Source organism: Oryctolagus cuniculus, chromosome 2, assembly GCF_051225735.1.
Source record: "Oryctolagus cuniculus isolate XC-2025 breed Fujian yellow rabbit chromosome 2, ASM5122573v1, whole genome shotgun sequence".
NCBI lineage: Eukaryota > Metazoa > Chordata > Mammalia > Lagomorpha > Leporidae > Oryctolagus > Oryctolagus cuniculus.
Genome location: NC_142868.1, coordinates 48,842,788 through 48,865,185, shown reverse-complemented (window position 1 = coordinate 48,865,185; position 22,398 = coordinate 48,842,788). Strand labels below are relative to the sequence as shown.

At 37.0% G+C, this 22,398-nt stretch overlaps 1 protein-coding gene across 11 annotated transcripts in view; it reads left to right on the top strand.

The window, feature by feature from the left end:
• CDCA2 (cell division cycle associated 2) overlaps positions 1-20,019 on the top strand; it is a 60,111-nt gene extending 40,092 nt beyond the window's left edge. For 10 of the 11 annotated variants that reach the window (XM_008249409.5, XM_089327224.1, XM_070068272.2 and 7 more), the window contains 2 exons: positions 6,321-6,492; positions 9,411-10,745. In XM_008249409.5, the coding sequence (XP_008247631.2) occupies positions 6,321-6,492; positions 9,411-10,612 (1,374 nt within the window). In that variant the 3' untranslated portion in view covers positions 10,613-10,745. Of the gene's footprint in view, positions 1-6,320; positions 6,493-9,410; positions 10,746-19,857 lie in introns of those variants that run through there. The other variant, XM_089327228.1, reaches the window with a different exon arrangement.
• The last annotated feature ends 2,379 nt before the right edge of the window (positions 20,020-22,398 follow it).

Below are 22,398 nucleotides of genomic sequence, written 5' to 3'. Positions count from 1 at the left end.
AAACAGTATGAAACATTCAAATTAGAATTTCATTTAGAATAAAGCAAAAGCAGTTTTTTACTACCATTAATAATTAAGACTTTTCACTGCCAGGCAAAATATTAAATTTTAAATCTACATTTAAAAAAATTTGTAAGACTGAATTTAAATTGGAAATAGCTGTATGAACCCATGTTATTTGATATTTAAGAGAATTTTTCTGCTCTGTTTATTGATAAGACCTAGAATTAATGAGTATGTTTGGGCATAAGATCGGCATTGCTGTTTTTGCATTAAAAGGGATCAAGGCCCCTTGGTGAAATGGCTGCTTTGAGATTTGGAACAGCAGATGTATAAAGGAAGCCTGGTTCTGTATCACAGGACTAGGAAGGAAGCTAAATTACTGGGGTCATGGTTAAGGACCCAAAGCCATTTTGATGGAGCTTCCACTGACCAAAGATGAGACAGTTTTACTATGGGAAATAATGTTTGCAATGCATTGAAACACAGACATGAAATAGAAAGTAACACCTAAGTTCATAATAATTTTTAAAAGTAAAAAAGACTGTAGCATGTGTTTAGCCTAATTGTTAAGATGCCTGTGTCCCACATCTGAATACAGGTCCTAACTCTGGCTCCAGACTCCAGCATCCTGCAGATGCTGTTAAGTTGCAGTGATTGAGTGCCTGCCACTCACACAGGAGACCTGGATTAAGTTCTCAGTTTCACCCCAACCCAGCCCCAACTGTTACAGGCATCTGGGGAGTGAATCAGTGGGAGGTAGCTCTCTCTGCCTTTGTCTCTTTATCCCTACCTCTCAAAGGTTTTAAGAATAATGGCCACATTAGAAGCTTGCTGGGATTGGTTCATTTTTCTGAAAACTGGAAAATAAAGTTTGAGCTCTGTTTAAGGTAAACAGTTGCTAAGAGAAAAGTTTTTTAGAGAAGTATCAGCTAATAAAAAGAAATATCCTTCAAAGCTTCTAAAACATTTGATAAAAGATTAATGGGACAGCAAACACAACAGAGAACAGAGTGAAGAGACAGCAAACCATACATCTGACAAAGGGTTAATATTCAAAATAGGTAAAGGACTCAGACAAATCAGTAGCAAGGAAACAGGTAACCCAGTTTTAAAAAGAAAAAGGACCTCAATAGACATTTCTCAAAAGACATACAAATGGATATTGAATGTATGTAAAAATATCCCAAGAAACCACCATGAGCTATCACCTCACAACTGTTAGAATGGTTCATATAAACAGACAAAAACTAGTACTGGGAAGGATATAGTGAAAAAAGAGCTCTTGTACCAAAAAGGGGGAATATAAATTAATGCAGCCATTATGGGAAGGGTTGAAGTTTCTTCAAAAAATTAAAAATACAACTACCATGTGATCCTGCTTCCATATAGATTATATATATAGATATAGATAGATAGATATAATCTCCAAACAAAATGAAATCAATATGCCAAAGAGACATCTACATTTTGATGCTTTTTGTAGCTCTATTCACAGTACTTAGATTACCTAGGTTTCCACTGATGGATGAATGGTTAAAGAAAATGTGTATATACAATGTGAAATACTATTCAGCCATAAAGAAGGAGGAAGTACTATTTTTTGTGACAGCGTGGATGAACCTAGATATTCTACTAATTGAAATCGGCCTGGCACAGAAAGATAAATACTGCATGATCTCAATGTGGAATCTAAAAAAGTCAATGTCAGAGATGCAGAGAGTAGAATTTTGTGGCGCCAGGGGCTGGCAGGTTGTTGGGGAGGTGTTGGTTAAGAGAACAAGGTTTAAGTTAGTATGAGTAAATTCTGGAACTCTATGGAGCAAAATGTGACTAAAAGGATGTATTCTCACCACAAAAAATGCTAAGTATATGAAGTGATAGACGTGTTGATTAGCTCGATTGAAACATTGCAATTTATACATCTATTGTAGTATCACACTGTATACCATAAAACATGTAATTTTGTCATTTATACAAATTTTGCAAGTTATTTTGATTTGTCAAAGTGGAATCTAATCAAACTGCTAGTTGTAGTTTAGTTTTTAGGATGTACAGGAGATAGAGGAGCGCAGAGATAATGATGATAGTCAAGACAGATACCTCAGTTTATTCATCGAGTGGATTTCAAGAGGAGAAGAGGAGGATCCATAGAATAAGAGACAAGATACAACAACCAAATGGAATATGTGGAGATCTTACTGGGATTCTAAGCTGAAGTGTTGTAGAGGCATTTAGTGGCCAGCCAGTTGGAGAAATTTGGATATATGAGGGAAAATTGGTGTCATTATGATGTTTTTGTATTTTGAGATCATATGTTCTTATAAGAAATAGTATAGAGAATCCCATGTGCCCTTCACCCAGTTTCCCCGAGTGGTGACTTGCAAAACTGTAGTCAACTTAAAAAATATTTCCATTGCCACAAAGCTCTCCTGTTACCTTTCTTAGGCTACATACACTTCCCACCCCTAATGCTTCCTCACCTCCTGGCAACCATACATCTCTTCCATTTCCTTAAGTTTGTCATTTAGAGAATGTTGTAAAAGTGGAGGCATATACTATAACTTTTGGGACTGTTTTCACTCAGCGTAATTCTTTCGAGATCTATCCAGTTTGTTAAGTGTACTAGTTTCTCTTTATTGTTAACTCATAATTGTACAGTTTTAATCAGAAAAATAAAAGCCTTATCTTTTAGAGAGTAGGATTTTCGTACGGAATGTCTAGGATTTGCCTTAAAATAATTTGGGGTAAATAGATGATTCGTGATTTATACATGTTAATAATCGTTTGAATTGGTTGATGAGTACATGGAATTCAGTATAGTATTCTGTCTACTTTTTGAGTGTGTAAAATCTTCCCTTCAAGAAAGTAAAAAAAAATAGAGCTATGTGTGCCCCTTGTTAACTGAGATGGAGCTAACCAGTAAATATATACTAGGTAGTATATAAGGAGGGAAGTAGGAAAGTGTCATAACCTTCCCTGAAAAATGGAATTTGTTGGCATACACATGAAGTATTTTTAAAGTAACTTTAAAGCTGTTATCTCTCAAAGGAATTTAAGTAAGTCTGAATTATTTGAATAAAAGATGACCATTTTGTCATGACTTTATGAGAAATAGCAGTGATTCTGGAGTAAATGGGATCACTTTGAGGGCAGTACCTTAAATTGTCCTTTGTCTGCTCCAAGTCATAAAGCAGTGTAACCATTTCTGGGCTGTGTGGCTTTGTTACTCTATAAGTACACATGAATGTTGGAGGAAAAAACCTCATTTAAACTATAGCATCTACAATAATATTAGCACTACATTGTATTAAAAGCTAGATATTAATTAGCTGGACTTAACTATTTCATAATATATATTTATCACAACACCATTTTGTATTCCATAAAAATACACGTTTTTTTTCTACTAACAACGTTTCTTTTTTTCTCCCTACCAGTTCTCAAAGTAATAGGAATAACATACTGTTCGTACTGTGGGTCAGTTGGTTAATTCATTTTATACTCATCACAGCTTTATGCGAAATGTGCTGTTGTGATTTTGCAAGCAGGCGATTAAGGTTCAAAGAATTGAGGTGACTTGGCATAAGATTATAAAGCAGTTAAGTGGAATAGTCTAGATTTGGATCCCAGGGGTGTAGCACCAGAGGTCAAATGTTTCTCTTTTGCTGCTCATCTGTGAACCCCAAGTTAAGATTTTTCTTTCTCTTGGCTTCCACATCAATTCCCTGAGGCAGTGTTTCCCCAACTGTTCCATGGAATTCAACAGATGTTCCATGAAAAAATATATTTAATGGAAACCTATTTAACCCAGTATGTTCCTAATGTATATAGAGATTATTTATTCTGAGAACTTCTCAGAGGATTTAATGTTAAATGTATATTATAAATCAACAGAACATTATTCTTGTACAGTTCTAAAATTGTTTTTCCATGGAATGTCTTGTTTTTAGAGAATTTCTATAGATATCTCAAAGAACACCCAGTTCCCTGCCATTTCTGTATTATTGAATCTCATTTACTCTTTCACACCATTAGTTTCACCAACATTTTGTATGCTGACACCCAAATGTTCTTTCTTCAATGTAGGCTCCAATGTGGTTATTTCAAAACTCACATTGTAGTGAACCCTTATTGTACTCATTTGATTAATCACATACAAGGGTCCTTCAACTGTCTTAGCTTCTGCCATTCCTATATGCAGCTTTAACTGCTGCGTTATAGCACCTGGTTGCACTGTGCTGCCCCCACTTTGAGCTCATGCATGTGGCATTTCTTACCCTTTGAAAAGCCCTTCTGCCCCAGCTCAGTAATCAGCTAGAACAGTTCTCTCTGGTTTGAGGTTTGAGTTGGACATTAAGATTTCAGTGAAACCTATCTTGAGAACCTTCCTTAAACCAGGTACCCATCTTCTCAGTCTGCACAGATTATCATGGTGTGTATGTGTTACTACCATCATGGTATGTCTGTGTTTGCCATCAGACCAGGAGCTCCTTAAAGATCTCATCTTGGTGTCAGATTCTACACCTAGATTACTGAACTACTACTGCTCAACTCCAGGGTACTTCAGAATGTTTGTGAAAAGTGAAATGAAAAGGATATAATACTCATTATTCATCAACATTTTAAAGACCTCTCTTATATGTGGACTTCAGATTTTTTTTGAACCGAAATTAATGTATCTATTAATTCCATTTCTTTGAGGTGTTATTATTTTTGATTCCTTTTGATCATTATAGCCTTTCCTTCTAGTGTTTCAACATTGTGTTTGAGTTTCCCTGAAGTCTTTTCCTTCTGAAATTAAAAAAAAAAAAAAATAGAACATTATGTCTCAGTTGCTGCCATAGCACTCATAATTGAATGTAATGCTGTCGTCCATTTTTATCCACAGAGGATTGGTCCCAAGGCCCACCCCCCAACAGAGATTAAAAAATCCACAGATGTTCAAGTCCCTGTTATAAATTGGCATAGTATTTACATATGAGAGTACTTCAGAAAATTTATGGGTACATTGAATTGAAAGATAAGCTTGTTTTGATATATAAAATTTTTGAAATCTATGCAGTTTTATTTATTACTTTCAGAAGACCTCTCAGATAACTTGTGCACATCCTTTCATATACATTAAATTATCTCATGATGACTTATAATACTTAATACAATGTAAATGCTGTGTAAGTAGTGTTATACTGTGTTGTTAGGGAATAATGGTTAGAAAAAAGGCTGTGTGTGTTCAGTACAGAAATAACAATGTGGCCCTAGCTACAGAGTACGTGATCTGTGGTTGGGTGATCCATGGGTACAGAACCCTTGGATATAATAGGCTGATTGTACTACTATCCATTGATTAAGGCCAAATCATTGTTCTCCATTTCTACTTGTACTTGATAAAATCTTATTTTGATTTATTCCTTTTAATCTTGATTGATTCATGTTGTTTGAATCCATTCAGTGAGTCTTGTGTTGTCTTTGTCTTTTATGTATACACCTATTTTTTTTTCACCAGATGTATGAGCAGAAAATAGTCCACCAATAGCGTTCTAGTATGAGGTTAGATTAATCTTGAATCACTGTGTCGACATCCTGATTACAAATATTTCATGTCTTAAGTCTGGCCAGCTCTCCAGCATCTAATCTGTAGGTTTTTTTTTTTTTTAAAGATTTATTTATTTGAAAGAGTTACACACAGAGAGAAGGAGAGGCAGAGAGAGAGAGAGAGAGGTCCTCCATCCACTGATTCACTCCCCAATTGGCCAGAACAGCTGGAGCTATGCGGATCTGAAGTCAGGAGCCGAGAATTTCTTCGGGTCTCCCACGCGGGTGCATGGTCCCAAGCACTTGGGCCATCATCTACTGCTTTCTCAGGCCATAGCAGAGAGCTGTATCAGAAGTGGAGCAGCCGGGTCTCAAACCGGTGCCCATATGGGATATGGGATACTGTCACTGCAGGCAGTGGTTTTACCGGCTATGCCACAACACCGGCTTCTGTTTTTGGTTGGTTTTTTTTGTTGTTGTTTTTTTTTTTTTTTTTACTTACCCAGCAGTTATTTTGGTAAATGCTTTGTGGGAAGCCACCATAAAATTTCTAATCAACTTTCCTTCATATTTTATTCAATTTTGTCTAAATTACCTATTCTCTCTCACCCTTGTTTAAATGCCCAGATTTTTAAATGGAATACCTGAGCTTAAGTTTTTCTATAAAAATTATATTTGGAAAAAGAGATTATTGTATGAAAAGTAATAAAGATATTATAAAAATTAAAGACCATAGTTGCAAAGGTACTTTATCTTTCTCATGATGCTTTAATGCATTTTCTCAGGTTTTAAAAAGTTGCAGAAAGAAGAAAGGAAGGGGAAAGAAAGGAGTTCAGAAATCTTTATATGGAGAAAGAGACATTGCTTCTAAGAAGCCCCTCCTAAGTCCGATTCCTGAGCTGCCCGAAGTCTCTGAGATGACACCCTCAGTTCCAAGCACTTGGCGCATGTGTTCAGGTATCCTATCCTTTCCTCTTAGATTTTTAAGTCGTCTTCACATGACTGCTGCTGTATCACTCCTTTTTTCTCTTTTTCCTATTCACTGTGAAGAATACATACAAAAAATAGCAACATTTCGTAATACAGATTGAGCTCGAATCTAAACAACGTTTTCTTGTTTGTTTTATTTATTTGAGAGGCAGAGAGACAGACACACCCACAGAAAGAGAAAGAGCATAAGCACACTCTCCCATCCTCCCCATCTGGTGCTTTATTCCCAAATGCCTACAGGGACCCTTGGCTAGGGCCAAAGCTGGGAATCGGGAATTCAGTCCAGGTCTCCCATATGGGTGGCAGGAACCCCATCACTTAAGCTGTCACTGTTGCCTCTTGGGATCAGCTGCCCCTCAGGGTTTGCATTAGCAGAAAACTGGAGCCAGGTATCAAACCCAAGTACTTCAATAGAAGACACAGATATCTTAACCACCAATCCAAACACCTGCCCCTGAAGCATTGAGCCACAAGTAGAAAATTTCACACCATGAAACTTTGTTTCATGCACAAAATTATGTAAAATATTGTATACAGTTATAAGCTACATATAAAACGGATGAATTTAATGTTTAGACTGGGTCTCATCCCCAAGATATCTACTGTGTTTATGCAAATATCCCCATGTTTGAAATATCTGAAACATGAAGTATTTCTGGTTCCAAGCATTTGAGATATGGGACACCCAAGGACTGTTACCATGAGAATTTTAAGGAAAGGAAGCAGTAGTTTGTAACTTGTCAGCAGTTTAGACTTTTCTTATGGAATCTCCGCATCTCCTCTCTAGAAAAACTGAAACATAAGATTTTATGTGTAACTTCAGGGGAAACAATTTATGTTATTCTGTTCCTTTTTTAAAAAGTTTTATTAAAAATGAATCCCATTTGGTGGTATAGTCCACCATTAAAACTGAACAAGGTGATGTCTTGGTAATAGATTTACAGGATGAGTTAAGGACAAAAAACAAAGATTCTTAAAGCAAACAAAAACTTGTCCCATGATGTTAATTAAAGTTGGCGCTATGAAGAATCTTCTAGAAATAATATTCATAAATTGAGCTTGATTACCTTGAAAGTTTTGTTTATAAGCAAAAATCAAGTCAGTTGATATCATAATGGGATAAAAAATGGATTAGAGTTACTCTTGGTTTGTAATGTCCAAGTTTTAAATGGAATGAAGTACATCATGCTGAAAATAATGAGGATTAATATGTCCATTTGGTATGCTGATTCTATGTAAAGTTACTTTAAAAATAGCTACCTTTGTCAGTCATAGCCTGCCTTCTGTTCGCAGTATACTGTGCATGATTTATTATCTGTAGGCTTTTGTGGATGAATAAATATATGCCACTATAGACTGTGTTTCTGCATACTTCTTAAATTCAGTATAGAACAAGGATTTAAATAAACGACCACCTCCCATGGTCACACACACACACACACACACACTCACACACGCTCACACTCTTCTCCTGCCTGACTTTTCATGTGGGGTATCTTGGGACAGGAGGTCTGCCACCCCACCTATTTTTAGTCTGGCCTAATGCTGCTTCTCTTTGTTTGCATTACACCTTTATCACTTGGTTTTGCAATCATCTATTTTCTGTCTATCCCCCTCCCCACCCATGCTGTAGCTTCCTTGACGGTGGAAACTAAGACCTGTTTCCATTATACTCCTAGGTCTTAGTTCCTGGAGTTTTTCAAAAGATCTTTAATGACTGCTCATATAATTTTTCCATCTTGTATCCTATAAGATAATTTCTTTCCAAAAATACCTGAAGTAGCTTTATCTATAAACAATGTTTTTTTCTTTCTCCCTCTCCCCCTTCTCCCATATATTCTTTCTCTAGTATGTTGAATTTTATGAAAAATACATAAATACCAATTTTTGAGGCTACATAAGGAGCCCTACTGCATTGATTGACATTTAGTGGACCCTGACCTATATTAATCTCTTAACTTTATAGGATGTGATTTTTTTTTGAAGCACCCTAATCATGAATATATATTCAAAATGAAACACTGTTTTTTAGACTTTTGGCTCAGCTTCTTTTATCTTTCAATTCGGTTTTGTTTAAAAATATTTTGTATCAAATTGGCCAATTAAAAATATTATGATCTGAGATAACGAGATAGCATCTGATGGTACTGAGATTTAGAACTCATAAGTCCTGAACTCAAGTAGACTGTGTTACTTACGAATCTTGGAAATGTTGATGATGGTTTTTCCAAGTACGGTATGCCAAATAGACACAAAAAAGCTACATGATACATAGCTTCCTGAAAGATGAAGGGTTGTTGAAGTCTGTGGAGTAAGGAGCAGGGTTTTAGAAAACTGAAGCAAGCTGACTTTATTGAGAATGCAGTACACTTCGTAGGAATTTTTTAACTGTTAAAACTCAGCATGGGAGCTGAGTGTCCAGGCCTGCCCTGTGACTTACTAAGTTCTCAAATCCCCTGGAATTCCAGATTTTCTCTTTCTTTCAGGGAATACATGGCTAGAAAAGTTTCAGAAGCTCGATGTTGCCCCTTTTCAATAATTCATTCTCAGGGAAATGGGAAATGTGACTGCCTCACACTAATGCACCTTGTAGTGAGTGGGAAGTACCATGGACTGGAGGAAGGACTAGGATACCTTCTCATTGTCATGGTCTGAGGTTGTGTGCTTTATTAAATCATGCATTGAATACCTGTTTTCTTGTGCATGGGGAAGAACTAAAGGAGGACAGTGATAGATGGAGACAAGTACAGTGTAACATTTGTAGGTCTTATGATTTTTTTAAAGCTTTTAAAACATAGATTATAGGGTAGCCTGTTAAATGAATTTAAAGTTTATTTTCATTGTTACTTTTTTAATTAGATTTAAACTTATTTACATGCCCATAGATGATTTCCACTCAAATGGTAAACTTGAAGAAGTGAAGCCTCCTAAAAATCCAGTTAAAAGAAAGAGACTTTTGCCTCAGAACCCGGAAGATTTGCATATGAATCAAAGCTTTAATAAATGTAATGTGCCTGAATTCTGCTCTTACATAAAAGGTTCTTCATCATTTGATACAAGTACTATGGATGTTAGTGAAATTAAAAATGTTCCAAAAGCAGAAAATAATTTGGAAAATGAAATGGAATCAAATACTGGGAATGAGAATGAAAACAGTCATAATTCTTGTTCCTCTGTGACCAAAGAACATGTTGTGTCAGATAATCTCAAACCTGATATTATCCTGAAGTGCCATGAGCTTTCTGCTCCTGGTCAAAATGAAGAAAGCCTTTGTGAAGTCTTTAAAATTTCAGAAGAAATAAAGTGTGAAAAACAGGATGACATCCTGGTAGCCACAGAGGGAAAGCCGCAGTGCAATCATTTCATGTCTGACTCACAAAATGAATATAATTATTTGGGAGATGCCTTAATTGAAAACATAAAAGGATATAAAAGCCCAAGAGAGGATGTGGGGATAGAAATCGCAGAACATAGCAGTGTTAAATTTTGCAGCGAAAAGAAACAGAGAAGGCGCTCTATGTATTGTTCTGAAGATCGGAATTTACGTTTAGAAGGAAGCAGAAGTCACAAACCTTTCCACAGCACGGGCAGCCCTGTAGGAATCAGCTTAGAGAATTCCAAACTTTATGAAGATTTATCTGATGCCATAGAGCAAAGCTTTCATAGAACAAATGGTGAAGTCAAAGTGCGGCGCAGCACAAGGCTACAAAAAGATGCAGATAATGAAGGGCTTGTATGGATTTCCCTTCCATTTCCTTTCACTTCCCAAAAAACCAAAAGGAGAACAATCTGCACATCTGACAGCAGAGGGTTTGAAGATATGTCTCCCAGAAGAGAAACTGTATCCTCCAGGCGAAACCGGTGCCAAGTGCCCTCCCGCTCAGGTAGAGAAAACAGCAAGAGCCCTACTGCTCATTCTGATCTACCTGAGAAGAGGAGGAAGAGCTTCTGTACGTCCTCCCTTGCAAATACTAAAGCTCCTGCTCAGTCTAAGCGCTGCAGAAGAAGCACCTTCCTCCAGGGGAAGGGAAAGAGCTCTCTCACTGACCTGGAACGGGTTGGACATAGTGGAGAACTGGAGCAATAATGGACATTTCCTGCGGGACCCTTGGCAAAAGAAAGTAACCATCCATGCTTGAAAGTCTTTCCTTTTGCTTCTCTTCCTTTGTTCAATTTCGCTGTTACTTACGTTCCAGATAAATAAAATCATTTGAGTTGAACCTGTTTTTAAATAGAAACAAATTAATTTTTTCATCATTCAAAAAACATTCTATCGAATCCGTTCTCCCCTGAAATGGTAAATGTTCTGTTAGTGTTGTGCTAAAAGGATTGTTTTTAGAACCCACAATGTATGTCTGGTGTTTGATTTCATGTAAGTACTTACTTACACAGAAGCCTCACTGTAGAAGTGAGTGGTATATCTGGATAACAAGGTTTTTTTTTTTTTTTCGTTTTTGGTTTTTTTACAAAAGATAAATTCATATAATTAGTGGAAGCTTATGAAAACTGAAGTTCATGCATGTTTGATGGTTTAAAGGGTGAAATGGGTTTTTATTTTGAAATGTAGCCCAAAAACTGGTTAAAAATTTTAAGAGAAAAAATGGAAATTACAAAATTTGCTTTCTCTGGGTTAAACGTTAACTTGTTTTGTCTGCCTCAATGACATTTTTAATAGTTAAAAAATCAAGTTCTTAACATGAAATTTCAGAAAATCTTTCAATAGCCAGAATTTTAGAAATCTGGCACTATAAATTACTGCATAATTTAGAAATAACTCATATGAAAGCATTCTTCAAACAGGATTTCAAATGCTTTGGTAGGGAATGGGAATTAGATTTTGGTAACAATATATCAGTGTTTTGAAGCCAGATTCTTCAAGTTAGTCCTAGATAATTTAAAATTTAATGAATGGTTTTTCCATTCAAAATATTTTTTGAAAGCCAAATTTTACTTGCAGGGGCCCCAAAACATTAGTTTACTGATTTCTTAACATGGTATTTTCCACTAGTGCTCACTGTATTCCATAGTATTAGGCACTATCAGTTATCTCAGTTTCTGTTGTTAAAACTTTCGGAATATCTCCTATGGCTGTTTTGGTCATAGCAGTTTGAAAATCTAAATCACCGTATATTTGGAATTTATGAATGCACATAAATCATTGTATCATTAAACAATAGTCTTTGAAATCCTTTAAATCATTAAGCTCTCCCTGGCCATGATAGCAGAAACATGTTAACAAATAGGGCTCTCTATAAATAACACTACAGGGAAGAAAGCTCCCGCTGAGCCGCCCATTTCCCCGGGCAGATCGAGACTATTTGTTACCTTCTTGGCACCGGCAGGTCTGGAACTCCTGCTGCTAAAGACTAATGTATTTTACATTAACACTCAAAGTGATCCCCAATTTCTTCTGCTCAAGGGTGGACTGTTTCAAGCATTCTTTTATCTCTACATGTAAATTATCTAAGGGCCCTTTTTTTTCCATTTGTCCTATGCTGTAACTTGACAAATCAGTATCACTGAAAGCAAACCAAAAGAAAAAAAAAAAAAACTAATTAAGAGTTCTGTAATTTTGGTAATTTAAAAAGCACAGGAAAAAAAAAAAACCTTGAGCAAGGGAAGCTGTTCAAGTTTTGAGGTGTGTGTGTGTGTTTTTTTTTTTTTTTTTTTTTTTTAATGTTTGTGTTCTCCCAGGTTTAATATGAAGGCTAAAAACGCTTTTCCTAATCTCTCTTCTCCACTGTATGGTGATACTTCAGCTCAGTTGTATTTGAATTTTTTAAATTTTAAAAATGCCTTTTTTATTGCTTAAAATATGCTCCTGAAAATAAGGGAAACATTTTGATCAATTTGAGCTTGATCTTTCAAAAGTTAAGTTATTCTCATTTTCTTGTACCTACAGTTAAAATTATAAGTTATAGGTTCTGTTAATTTCAAAATGTTTCATTATGTTCTGTTGATATTTGTAAATCACAAATAAGTAGTTATCCTAAAAAGAACAGGTAGTAGGAAAAATCAAAGCAATTTAGATGCAAGTTATACTCACCAAGTCTCGTTTGTATGAGATTTGTGGAAAGGTAATTTCTACATTTGGTTGTACTTGTTTGTTTTTTAAACTATTTCTTTTCATTAATACTTAAATCAAAAACTTTACTTCAAAATGGTCTTTTTGTGTTTTTTCACTGCAGTAAGTAACCCTTGATGTTTTGTTTGCCTTCCGAGGTCAGCTTACATGTATTTCTGTTCCTGCAGATACTTGATTGTTCCAGAAGGTGGCAGCATGACACCTCAAGTGTTTTCATTCTCTATGGCTAGCTTTTGCTTGTTCTTCCTTTTCTTCTTACTCATCTTTTTATCTGTTATTTTTCCTTTTTAAGATTTACTTATTATTTGAAAAGGCAGATTTAGAGAGTAGGAAAGAGAGAGATCTTCCATCTGCTGGTTTACGGCACAGATGGCCACAACAGCCAGCCCTGGGCCAGAGCAAAGAGTATCATGTGGGTCTCCCACGTGGGTGGCAGGGGCCCAAACACTGGGCCATTCTCCACTGTTTTTCCCAGGCCATTAGCGGCGAGCTGGATCAGAAGTGGAGCAGATAGGACTTGAACCAGTGCTCATTTGGGATGCCAGTGTCTCAGGTGGCAGCTTTCCCTGCTACACCACAATACCAGCTCCTCTTACTCATCTTTATTACAAAAGTAATTTTGAAAAATCTTTAGAAAAAAACAGAACTGTACAAGTAAAAATACTGCAACTCTTTCCTTTCTTCCTCCCGGCTTTCCACATGCTCACATAGGTAACACGAGACACACATCTTCTAGACCTTTCCTGTACAAGTGCAAGTTTACTGTTTTTTTGTTTGTTTGTTTTCTAATGGGATCATTGTAGCTGTCTGTCATTCTGCCTCTCTTCTTTTTTTAGTAAAGTTCCATGTCCTTTACTCTTAGCATGGACAGCTCTACTGTGTCTCAATCTTTAAATGCATAGAATTATATATATTTGATATCTGTAATTTGTGTAGCCATCTCATTAATGGATATGAGTAGTTTCCAGCTTTTGCTACAGAAAATGATGCCCACTGGACTTGCATGGAAATGTTTAGAAGAAAAATTTCTCAACGTGGTTGCAAAGTCCCCTTCTGTATGTCTTAGAAACATTTAATTATCCTTGCCTGTTTCCCTCTGATTTTCCCCTCCTGCCACTTAAGGCTGCTTGTGTCCATTTTCTCACCGACTCACTTCTGCTTAAGCTGTGGAGCTGCGAGTAAAGCTTAGGTCTGGCATAACAATGAGAAAATAATAATGTCAGATTCATGCTTTAGGTTGAAAGAACTATTTTATAAAAGCCAAGTTTTTTGAGATGTAATTATCCTACAGTAAAATTCATTGTTTTTAAGCATACAGTTTCAATTTTGGCACAATTTTATAGTTATATAACCACTACCATAGTCAGTTAATAGAACATTGCCATCACTCCAGTCAATCTTCTCTCCCCGACCCAGTCTTTCATAGCTGCAGAACTGATGTTTAAATTATTTTTCTACCTTTCCTAGAATGTCAAATAAATGGGGTCCTATGGTATATGTCCTCTTATATCTGGCTTTTTAAACTTAGTGTTACACTTTTGAGATTCATTCACCTTGCATGTTATAAGTAGTAAATACATGTTTGTTGCTGCATAGTATTCCATTTTATAGATGTGCCACAGATCATCTGTTCACCACTTGATGGGTTTTTGGATTGTTTCTGTTTTTTTTTTTTTTTTTGTCTTAATTATTATGAATAAAACTGCTATAAACATTCACATTTGGATCTTTTTATAGTCACATGTTTCCATTTTATCTTGGATAAATATCTATTGGTGGGTTCCTGGGGTAAATAGTTGGTATATGTTTACCTCTTTAAGGATCTGCCACAGTTTTTTCATAGCAGCTGCCTATTATGCATTTCTACCAGCAGTAGTTTATGTACTCTGGTCTTCACCAGTGTCTTGGGTATTGTCAGTCTTTGCATTGTCGTCATTCTACTGATTGTGTGGTAGCATCTCATTGTGATTTTGATTTGTTTCCATAATAACTGAGCATCTTTTCCTATACTTATTTGCAATTTAAGATTTATTTGAAAGGCAGAGTTAGAACAAGAGAAAGAGAGAGTGAGAAAGAGAGCTTTCATTGCTGGTTCCCTCTCAAATGGCCGGGCTTTGCCAGGCCAAAGCCAGGAGCATCCTCTGGGACTCCCATGTAGGTGCAGGGGCCCGAGGACTTAGGCTGTCCTCTTCTGCTTTCTCATGCACATAAGCAGGGAGCTAGATCGGAACTGGGCAGCCAGGATGTGAACTGGCACCCGTGTGGAATCCTGGCACTGCAGATAGCAACTTAACCCACTAAGCTACAGCACTGGGCCCCATTTGCAATTCTTATATCTTTGTTGAAATGTTTCTTGAAATCTCTTGCCCATGTTTTTGTTGTTATTTTTGTTACTGAGTTCTGTGTATATTTGGGTACAAGTCCATTTTTGGATATGTTAGAAATATGTTTTCCCAATCTATGTCTTGTCTATTTTCTTAGCATTGTGGTTTTCTTTTTCTTTTTCTTTTTTTTTTTTTTTGAAGTACGGATTTTCATTTCACTGAAATCTAATTTGTCAACTTTTCATTAATGTTTTGTGCTTTTTCTTTCTTGTCTAAGAAGCATTTGCCTAACTAAAAGATTTTCTCCTGTGTTTTCTTTCAGAAGTTTTATAGGTTTAGCTCTCACATAAGTCTTAGATCCACTTTGAGTTCATTTTTGTGTGTTGTATATACTGAGAAGGTGTGTTTTTGTTTTTAATGGAAATCATCCAGCACCATTTATTGAAAAGATTATCCTTTCTTGTATTACATTTGGCACCTTTGTTGAACTATTTTGACCTTATATGTATAGGTCCATTTCTGGACTTAACATTGATCTTTATGTCTATTCTTACGCTTGTGTTACCCCATTTTGATCATATGAATCTTCATAAAGTTCTTTTAGGGCAGAAGGTAGTAGAGATTGGGTCTCTAGAATCAAAAAGTTGACCAACCATGTGTGTCTGGTTGTACGCAAATGTATACTACCATTTGGCAATCAGAACCCAAGTCAGTAATAGGAGCTCTCAGAGATGTGATAAGGAAACCAACTTCTCTGGGTGCATTTGCATTCAGCCTAGTGTTCTGTGCGCTAGCCTATTGCATTCATGATTGTAATTTGTGACTCTGAGTCACTATAAAATCCAGTAATTGAAAAGTGATTCCCTTTTTGGAGGCTGTACACTATACAGCACTAAGAAATGGAAGTAAATTAAAATGAAATTGAAATTAAAATTTCTTAAAAGTTATAAGCCTGATTATTTTCATAAACTAAAGTTTTATAACAGTTTGGTTTAGTGTAAAAATGGTCATGCCTTACTCATCAACCTTAGCCCTTGAGAATTTTTTTCTTAAATTTCTCTGCACCATGTCATCCCAGGCCAGCAGATTATGAATTTATTAATACATTTACAAGTTACTTATTCAACAATTTAAAAGATGCCTCGTTTTCCCTAAGGGAGTGGAATTGCAATATATGGTGTGGCTGTAAAGGAATGCCCTAGACTGATAGCTTTCCTGTGGCACCAACTTCATAGAAAGTTTGTTTCTTTCTGGAAGAAGTGATACTTGAACCAGTTTTACTAATAGCAGTTTCAGAGGCATGTTTCTTTCCAAATGTCCTTTAATGATTGTTCACCAAGACAATGCAATGTAGGCTGCCTTTAGCCCAAATATACTTTTGTTGTATTTTTCTTCCATTATATTCTAAGTTGTGAACACATCTGGATGAAGCATGAGCCTGCAACTAGATAGACTACAGATTGTGAGTTATCCACAACTAAAGCTTAAATCTATTCTGTTGAATGCTTATGAATTTCTCTTTGGAGCTACCAGGTTTTTTTGTAGTGTGTTTGAAGTTTGACTCTTGGTTTGGAGTCCTTGGTCAAGTGAGCAGAATTAGAACAAATTACAGTAAGTGTACATATTAAAAAATAGGTTTTTTAAAAAAAGTTTATTTGAAGATTGTTGCATAGCCTTTGGGTCTAGCATGAACTAATTGCTAGTATATTAATAATTTAAAAGTGTGTCAAGTATTGTACTGGAGTATTTGATTCTGCACATTCTTTGATGCTTTTTTTTTTGTCTTATATGAAGTTGTGATACAGGCTATAGGTAACATAATAGCTTGAATGAGAAGATAAGTGTTTACTTACTGCCTGATTCAGCTGACACAGATTTTATCCTATATCTTCATCTAAAATTGTCCTTTGCCTGGTTGTGACCTTAAAGATTTATTATTATTAGAAAGATTTTTGGAAATTTTTAGGAAGTTGGGAAGCAAGTATTTTCTGAAACTTTTGCTGTATTTAAGCTTTATATCATTTATATGAAGGGGAAAATAAATGAGTATGTACATTAAATGAAAATACATGTTTGCTTATTCTAAGGAATACATTGGAATTTTATTACAAAATTTCCAATGACTAGATAGAGAGCTGACTTTAAACTTTTTTCCCACTTGTCCAAGGCATACAAATTGTGTGACTAAATGACAGTTTATGTTCTGTGATAAAAGTGGTTTGCAGGGATGCAGACAGCTGAAATTTTGGTTTTAGATGTAACAGAAAATTCAGTTTATATACATCTTTCAAGTTCAAAATTCTTAAATGCACGTGCTTGTGAATTTTTAAGCTCTGGATTTAAAAGTATCACATCTGTTTACTACATCCTTATTGTCATGGCTTTAATCATAACACTTAAAATTTACTTTAAAAGAATTCTTCCACTCTGGTAATGTTTCTTAACACTAAATGGGAAAATGTTTCAAATGTTAAATATAGTGTTTGGTAGTGGCATTTCTATTTTGCCATTTACAAACAAGACTTTTTTTCTAGTTTTCTGGTATCCCAGGTGCTTACTGGTGAACAAGAAGGTAGAAACCAGTTTCTTCTGTTTAGGCACATCAGATAATTTTTAAGTAGTGTTAGGTGTTTGCAGAAATAAGTTCTTCCAAACATCTGATTCAAATAGTGGAATAACTTTTTCAACATAAAATTTATGTTAAACAGTAGGAACTTTATGGCAAAAATTAGTAAAAGGATTGTTTTGGTTCAAGTCACTTTAGCTTAGATGCCAGGCTTTGGAATGCAACAATGTATGATTTTATGCCTAACATTTGAACAAATATGTTCATTTTCTAATTGTTCCTAACAGAGCAATAATCCAACACAGCCAGTCTTGTCTTTTCCTATTTTAAGTAGATGTTGGGAACGAAGAGTTCAGAAGTATTCCCTAACTCAAACCTGGAAAACCTGGTGTTAGTCTTGGGTGATTTCCAGTGACCCTCTGCCTCCCTTCTTCCTGCCCCCTGTGTAGATTTGGAACTGGGCAGCCATTTTTGTTTTTGGAAGGGAAAGGAGACAGATATAATGAATGGCTTTTATTGTGCAATATTTCAAACTCTCTTGAATGCATTCGAATGGGATGGAAACTGTTCTGCCCTATGTCATAGCCAAAACAAACAAAACATATTCCCTAAACCTGGATGTGTGTTTCTCTCAAACTGGCAGTAGAGTTCAGCTCTCAAACAAGAATTTAGTTTGACAATTTTTAGCCCTTGTTCAACTGAATATTAGGAGAGGTCACAGCCAAAGCAAATACAGTGGGGAAAAATTAATGCACATATTTACAACTTACAGGTGACTTTTTCTTAAAAGTTGGGGGTTTTATTGAGGAATTGCATTTGTGGTAATACTTCTAAATGGACTACTTTTTTGCTAATATTTTTAAAATGAACTCTGATAATGGCAACTCCAAATGTAAATAAATTGTACAGAGATCCCTGAAGAGTGATCAATGCTTGAATTTAAGTATTTAAACATTTCGAGACCACTAAGAATCTGAGAATTCTATGAATATCAGAGCCAGCAAATAGGCACCAACACTACCTGACTGTGTCTTTCTTTGGTCCCCAGAGAATCCACCCCGAGAAGCATCAATAGTTCCTTTATGATGCAGCTCCCAGCGTTGTTTACTGGCTCCAGTCATCCCCACTTAGGCTGTTAAGTATACCCCTTTGGAGCTGTGGGGAGAAAGTATTCTGTACAACCAGGATAATTCATGTTGTAGTGCGCCATTGTGCTTCATGACCCTGACAAAATGTATTTATTGCTAGTCTCAATAATAACTTTGAATTTATGGTTACCTATGACCAACAGGCTTTCGGTTTGTGTCTTAACCAAGAAATACTGGCCAAAATTTGTAAGCCTAGCAATCTGCGTATTTTACAATGGTGGCAAAAGCTTCAGTCCACCTTCCGGGTCCTCCTTTTGAAGCATAATGTTACAGCTTTCATCCGATATTGACTGTTACAGGATCAGACATCTGCATAAACGGAAATGAGCCATAGGATAATTCCATTGGCTGTTAGCTTTACATATAGCAAAAATGACAGGAGGAACAGTACCCACATCGTGCATTTCAGTTGGAGGCAGTGCGTATTTGATGCAAAGATTTCTACTTCTCATGCACTGTAGAGAGCAATATTATTCCTGTAAACTAGCCCACCTGGCATGCTTGGCACATAGACATCATTGTAAGGGCTGGGGGTTTTGTAGTTGCTCATGAGTGGGTAAGGGGGTACTGCAGAGGCCCAAGGCTCTCACACCGTCCAGAGGCAAATGTGAGTGTGAGATTGGAAAAGGGGAGGTACCCTAGAAATTTCTTGGAGACAAGCAGGCCCTTTTAAAATTAGTAATTGTTGCCTTAAGCTCTTAGTGTTCAAACTTAAAGTCAACTTTTAAATGCATAGAGTTCTTTGGGTAACAAGAATAACTGAACATTGATTTATGCAAGTTCTTTCCTTTTTAAAATCCTGTGTTAACTGAAAGGTTCCTTTTTAACCTAAGTAAATTTCTATTTGGATTTAAAGGTAATTGCAATCCAATTGGAGCCTCTTAACAATTGCCACTGTGGTTTCCTTTCTCTCAGAAAAACAACCCAGCTTTCCTTTAAACAAGCCAGGCCCACCTACTTAACAACCTTTCATCTAGGCTTTGTCTCTAAGTTTCTCTTTCTTTTTTTCTTTTTGCAACTGTCATAAAACCTACAAAACTCCCTTCTGTAGAGGCTGTCAGGTATCTTCCTATCTGGATTTTCAGAGCAAGCTGTCCTTTTGTTTCTATGTTATAAGTACAAATAGAGCAGTGCCTGGAAGACAAGCAATAGTGAGTGTAAAAGATGGAAGGCCTTCTGATAATGGGCCTGTTATTTCTTTTTCTTCAGTTGCTGGCTTGTTAACTCTTCTTAGAAAAAATTGGTTTGCGAGACTGGCGTTGTGATGGAGCAGGTAAAGTCACTGTCTGCGACGCTGGCATCCCACATGGGTGCTTGTTCATGTCCAAGCTGCGTCCAGCAAATGATCCAAATGTTTGGGCCCTGAAACCCATGTGGGAGAGCTGGAGGGACCTCTTGGCTCCTAGCTTTGGCCTGGCCCAGCCCCTGCCATTCCAGCCACTTGAGGAGTGAACCAGTAGATGATTGTCTGTTTCTCTAATTCTGACTTTCAAATAAATCTTAAAAAAAAAAAAAAAAAAAAAATGGGGGAATCATTGAAATCAATCACTTATGAGGTTTTTAAACCATCTAAAATTGCTGAAAACTTAAATTTGGATCTACATTCCTAAAATTGAATGATGATTGTTGACTTAACCTCTGATATTGGGGGTGCTGCAGAGAGGGGGTGAGGGATTGGAAGGAGAGAAGAAGCCAGAGAAGCTTGGTTTCAACTGGAAGACTGCTTCTGCCTTCAGGTGTCAGCACCTGGAGTAAGCAGCATTCCTGATTCTGTGTGTACCCAGTGTCCTGTAGCCATCTGCTAAGTGTCAGGGTGGAGTTATAGCTCATATGTCTCCAAGCAAAGGAAGCCATCCTAGGCATCTCCCAAACACTTGTGAGGCCTGGTGTCCTTTCTGCACTTTGGTGCTGCCCCCTCTCCTGCTCTACCATCCACAGCAGAGAGCTGTCACCACCAGGCCAAAAGCTGTAACAATATTAAGATGTTTTCCTCAACCTTGTCCCCAGAAAGATACTCTGTTTCCAAAAGATTATTCTCCCCTGGGCATTACATCATGAATTGATTCAGTTCTTGGAGGAAGAAATTGGACAAAATATAATAGATTACCTCCTGGGGAAACATACTTAGGTTGTTAAGTATTCCCACCAGAAAAGTAAGAAACTGCTTATATATTACTGCTCTGTCCACAGTTAACCTTTCACCTTACTGCAGCTGAGCAGGGAGCCTTGTTTCTGCAAGGGTTTTTGTTTTAGTAGGGTTCAGAACATTTCTCCTTTATTTTCCTAAGGAATACAAGTATTCTTTGTTTTTGCCCATGCTCCCTTGGTTTCAGGAGCTTCCTCTGTGGCACTGGACGCTGGGACAGGTTAGGATGCAGCAGTTGTGAAAGGGTGTCCTTTCACTGCAGAGATGTTGCTTCCCAGGGATGAGTGAGAAGGGGGCAGCTGGGGTGGGGCTACTTGCCTGATGACATGTAATTTTCCTAAGGCATTTTTTGGCCTCTGGACATCCCAGCCAACAGAAAAGAAAGCAACACTTGCCAGGCATTTGGAAGGCACTCCCATGGTCATGTGGACAGTGCGGTCTTGTCAGCAGTATTCCATCAGAACCCCATTCTAGAGAAAAGGGTCGAATTTCCTCTTTCTTGGGAACTGGTTCTCAGAGAAAGATGTTAATGATTGATGAGATAACTCTTATCCAATAAATGGTGCAGTAAAAAATGTGGGAGCTATTTTCTCATCCAAATTCACAAGTGGGAGTGGAGAAGGGACAGGGTAGAATTGGCTATATACCTCTGCTGGCCCCAGATAGTGACAGCTTGGACTGGTCACTAGGATGGATGGAATTGCTGATGAACCCATGGGACTGGTAATAGCAGAAAGCCTTTCATCACCAAATGCCCAGCTGGTGATTGGAAGCTTGTCAGTGTCCAGAGCCTTGTTACTGGATTGTAGAGCAGTGTAGTGAGCTGGCTGGCTCCACTGGCAGGATCATGGAAAACGGAGTGGACAGGGCCAGTTTCCTTTCCTGAGCAGAAATATTCTGACCATGTCAGTGACTCAATTACCGTTTAGTTTTATCAATCTCCAGTGAGAAAATTAATGATGCTTCCCCAGGACACTAAAATATGAACAAATTCATTCTTTTATCCTAGTGAAAGCCCACCAATGGCTCCAGTCAGGCTCCTGACTGCCTCACAGGGTTCAGCCCTGTTTCTCAGGTGTACACCTGAAAAAATGGCAAAGGCTTCTGTGGGACTATGCCTAGGTCAAAAGCAACCATAGAGAAAATTGGGGGAGGGTTATTGGGGCCTTTTAAGTATTTTTGTAACTTTCTGTGAATGTATAATTGAAAATAAAACATCTTAAAAGTAGCATACATAAAATCATGTACAACAGTCTCTTCTCAGTCCAGTGGGAACCTTGGTAACATGTACCATATAGGGCTGCTCCGAAAATCAGAGAAGTGATAATCTTGTTTCCAACAGCCGAGCATCCTACACCTTGTTATAGATGCCCACTCTAATGTATACAGGGTAGCTAGCTATTAAGAAAAATATTCTCTTGTGTTGATTATCTGCATAGTGGCCATCGTAATAGGTGTTTCTCTGTGCACCCCAATATTTTTAATAGAAAACTTTTATAATATAAATTTCAAAAGTACAACTTTTGGATTATAGCAGTTCTTTCCCCCATAACCACCCTCCCACCTGTAAACCATCCCATCTCCTACTCCTTCTCCCATCCCAT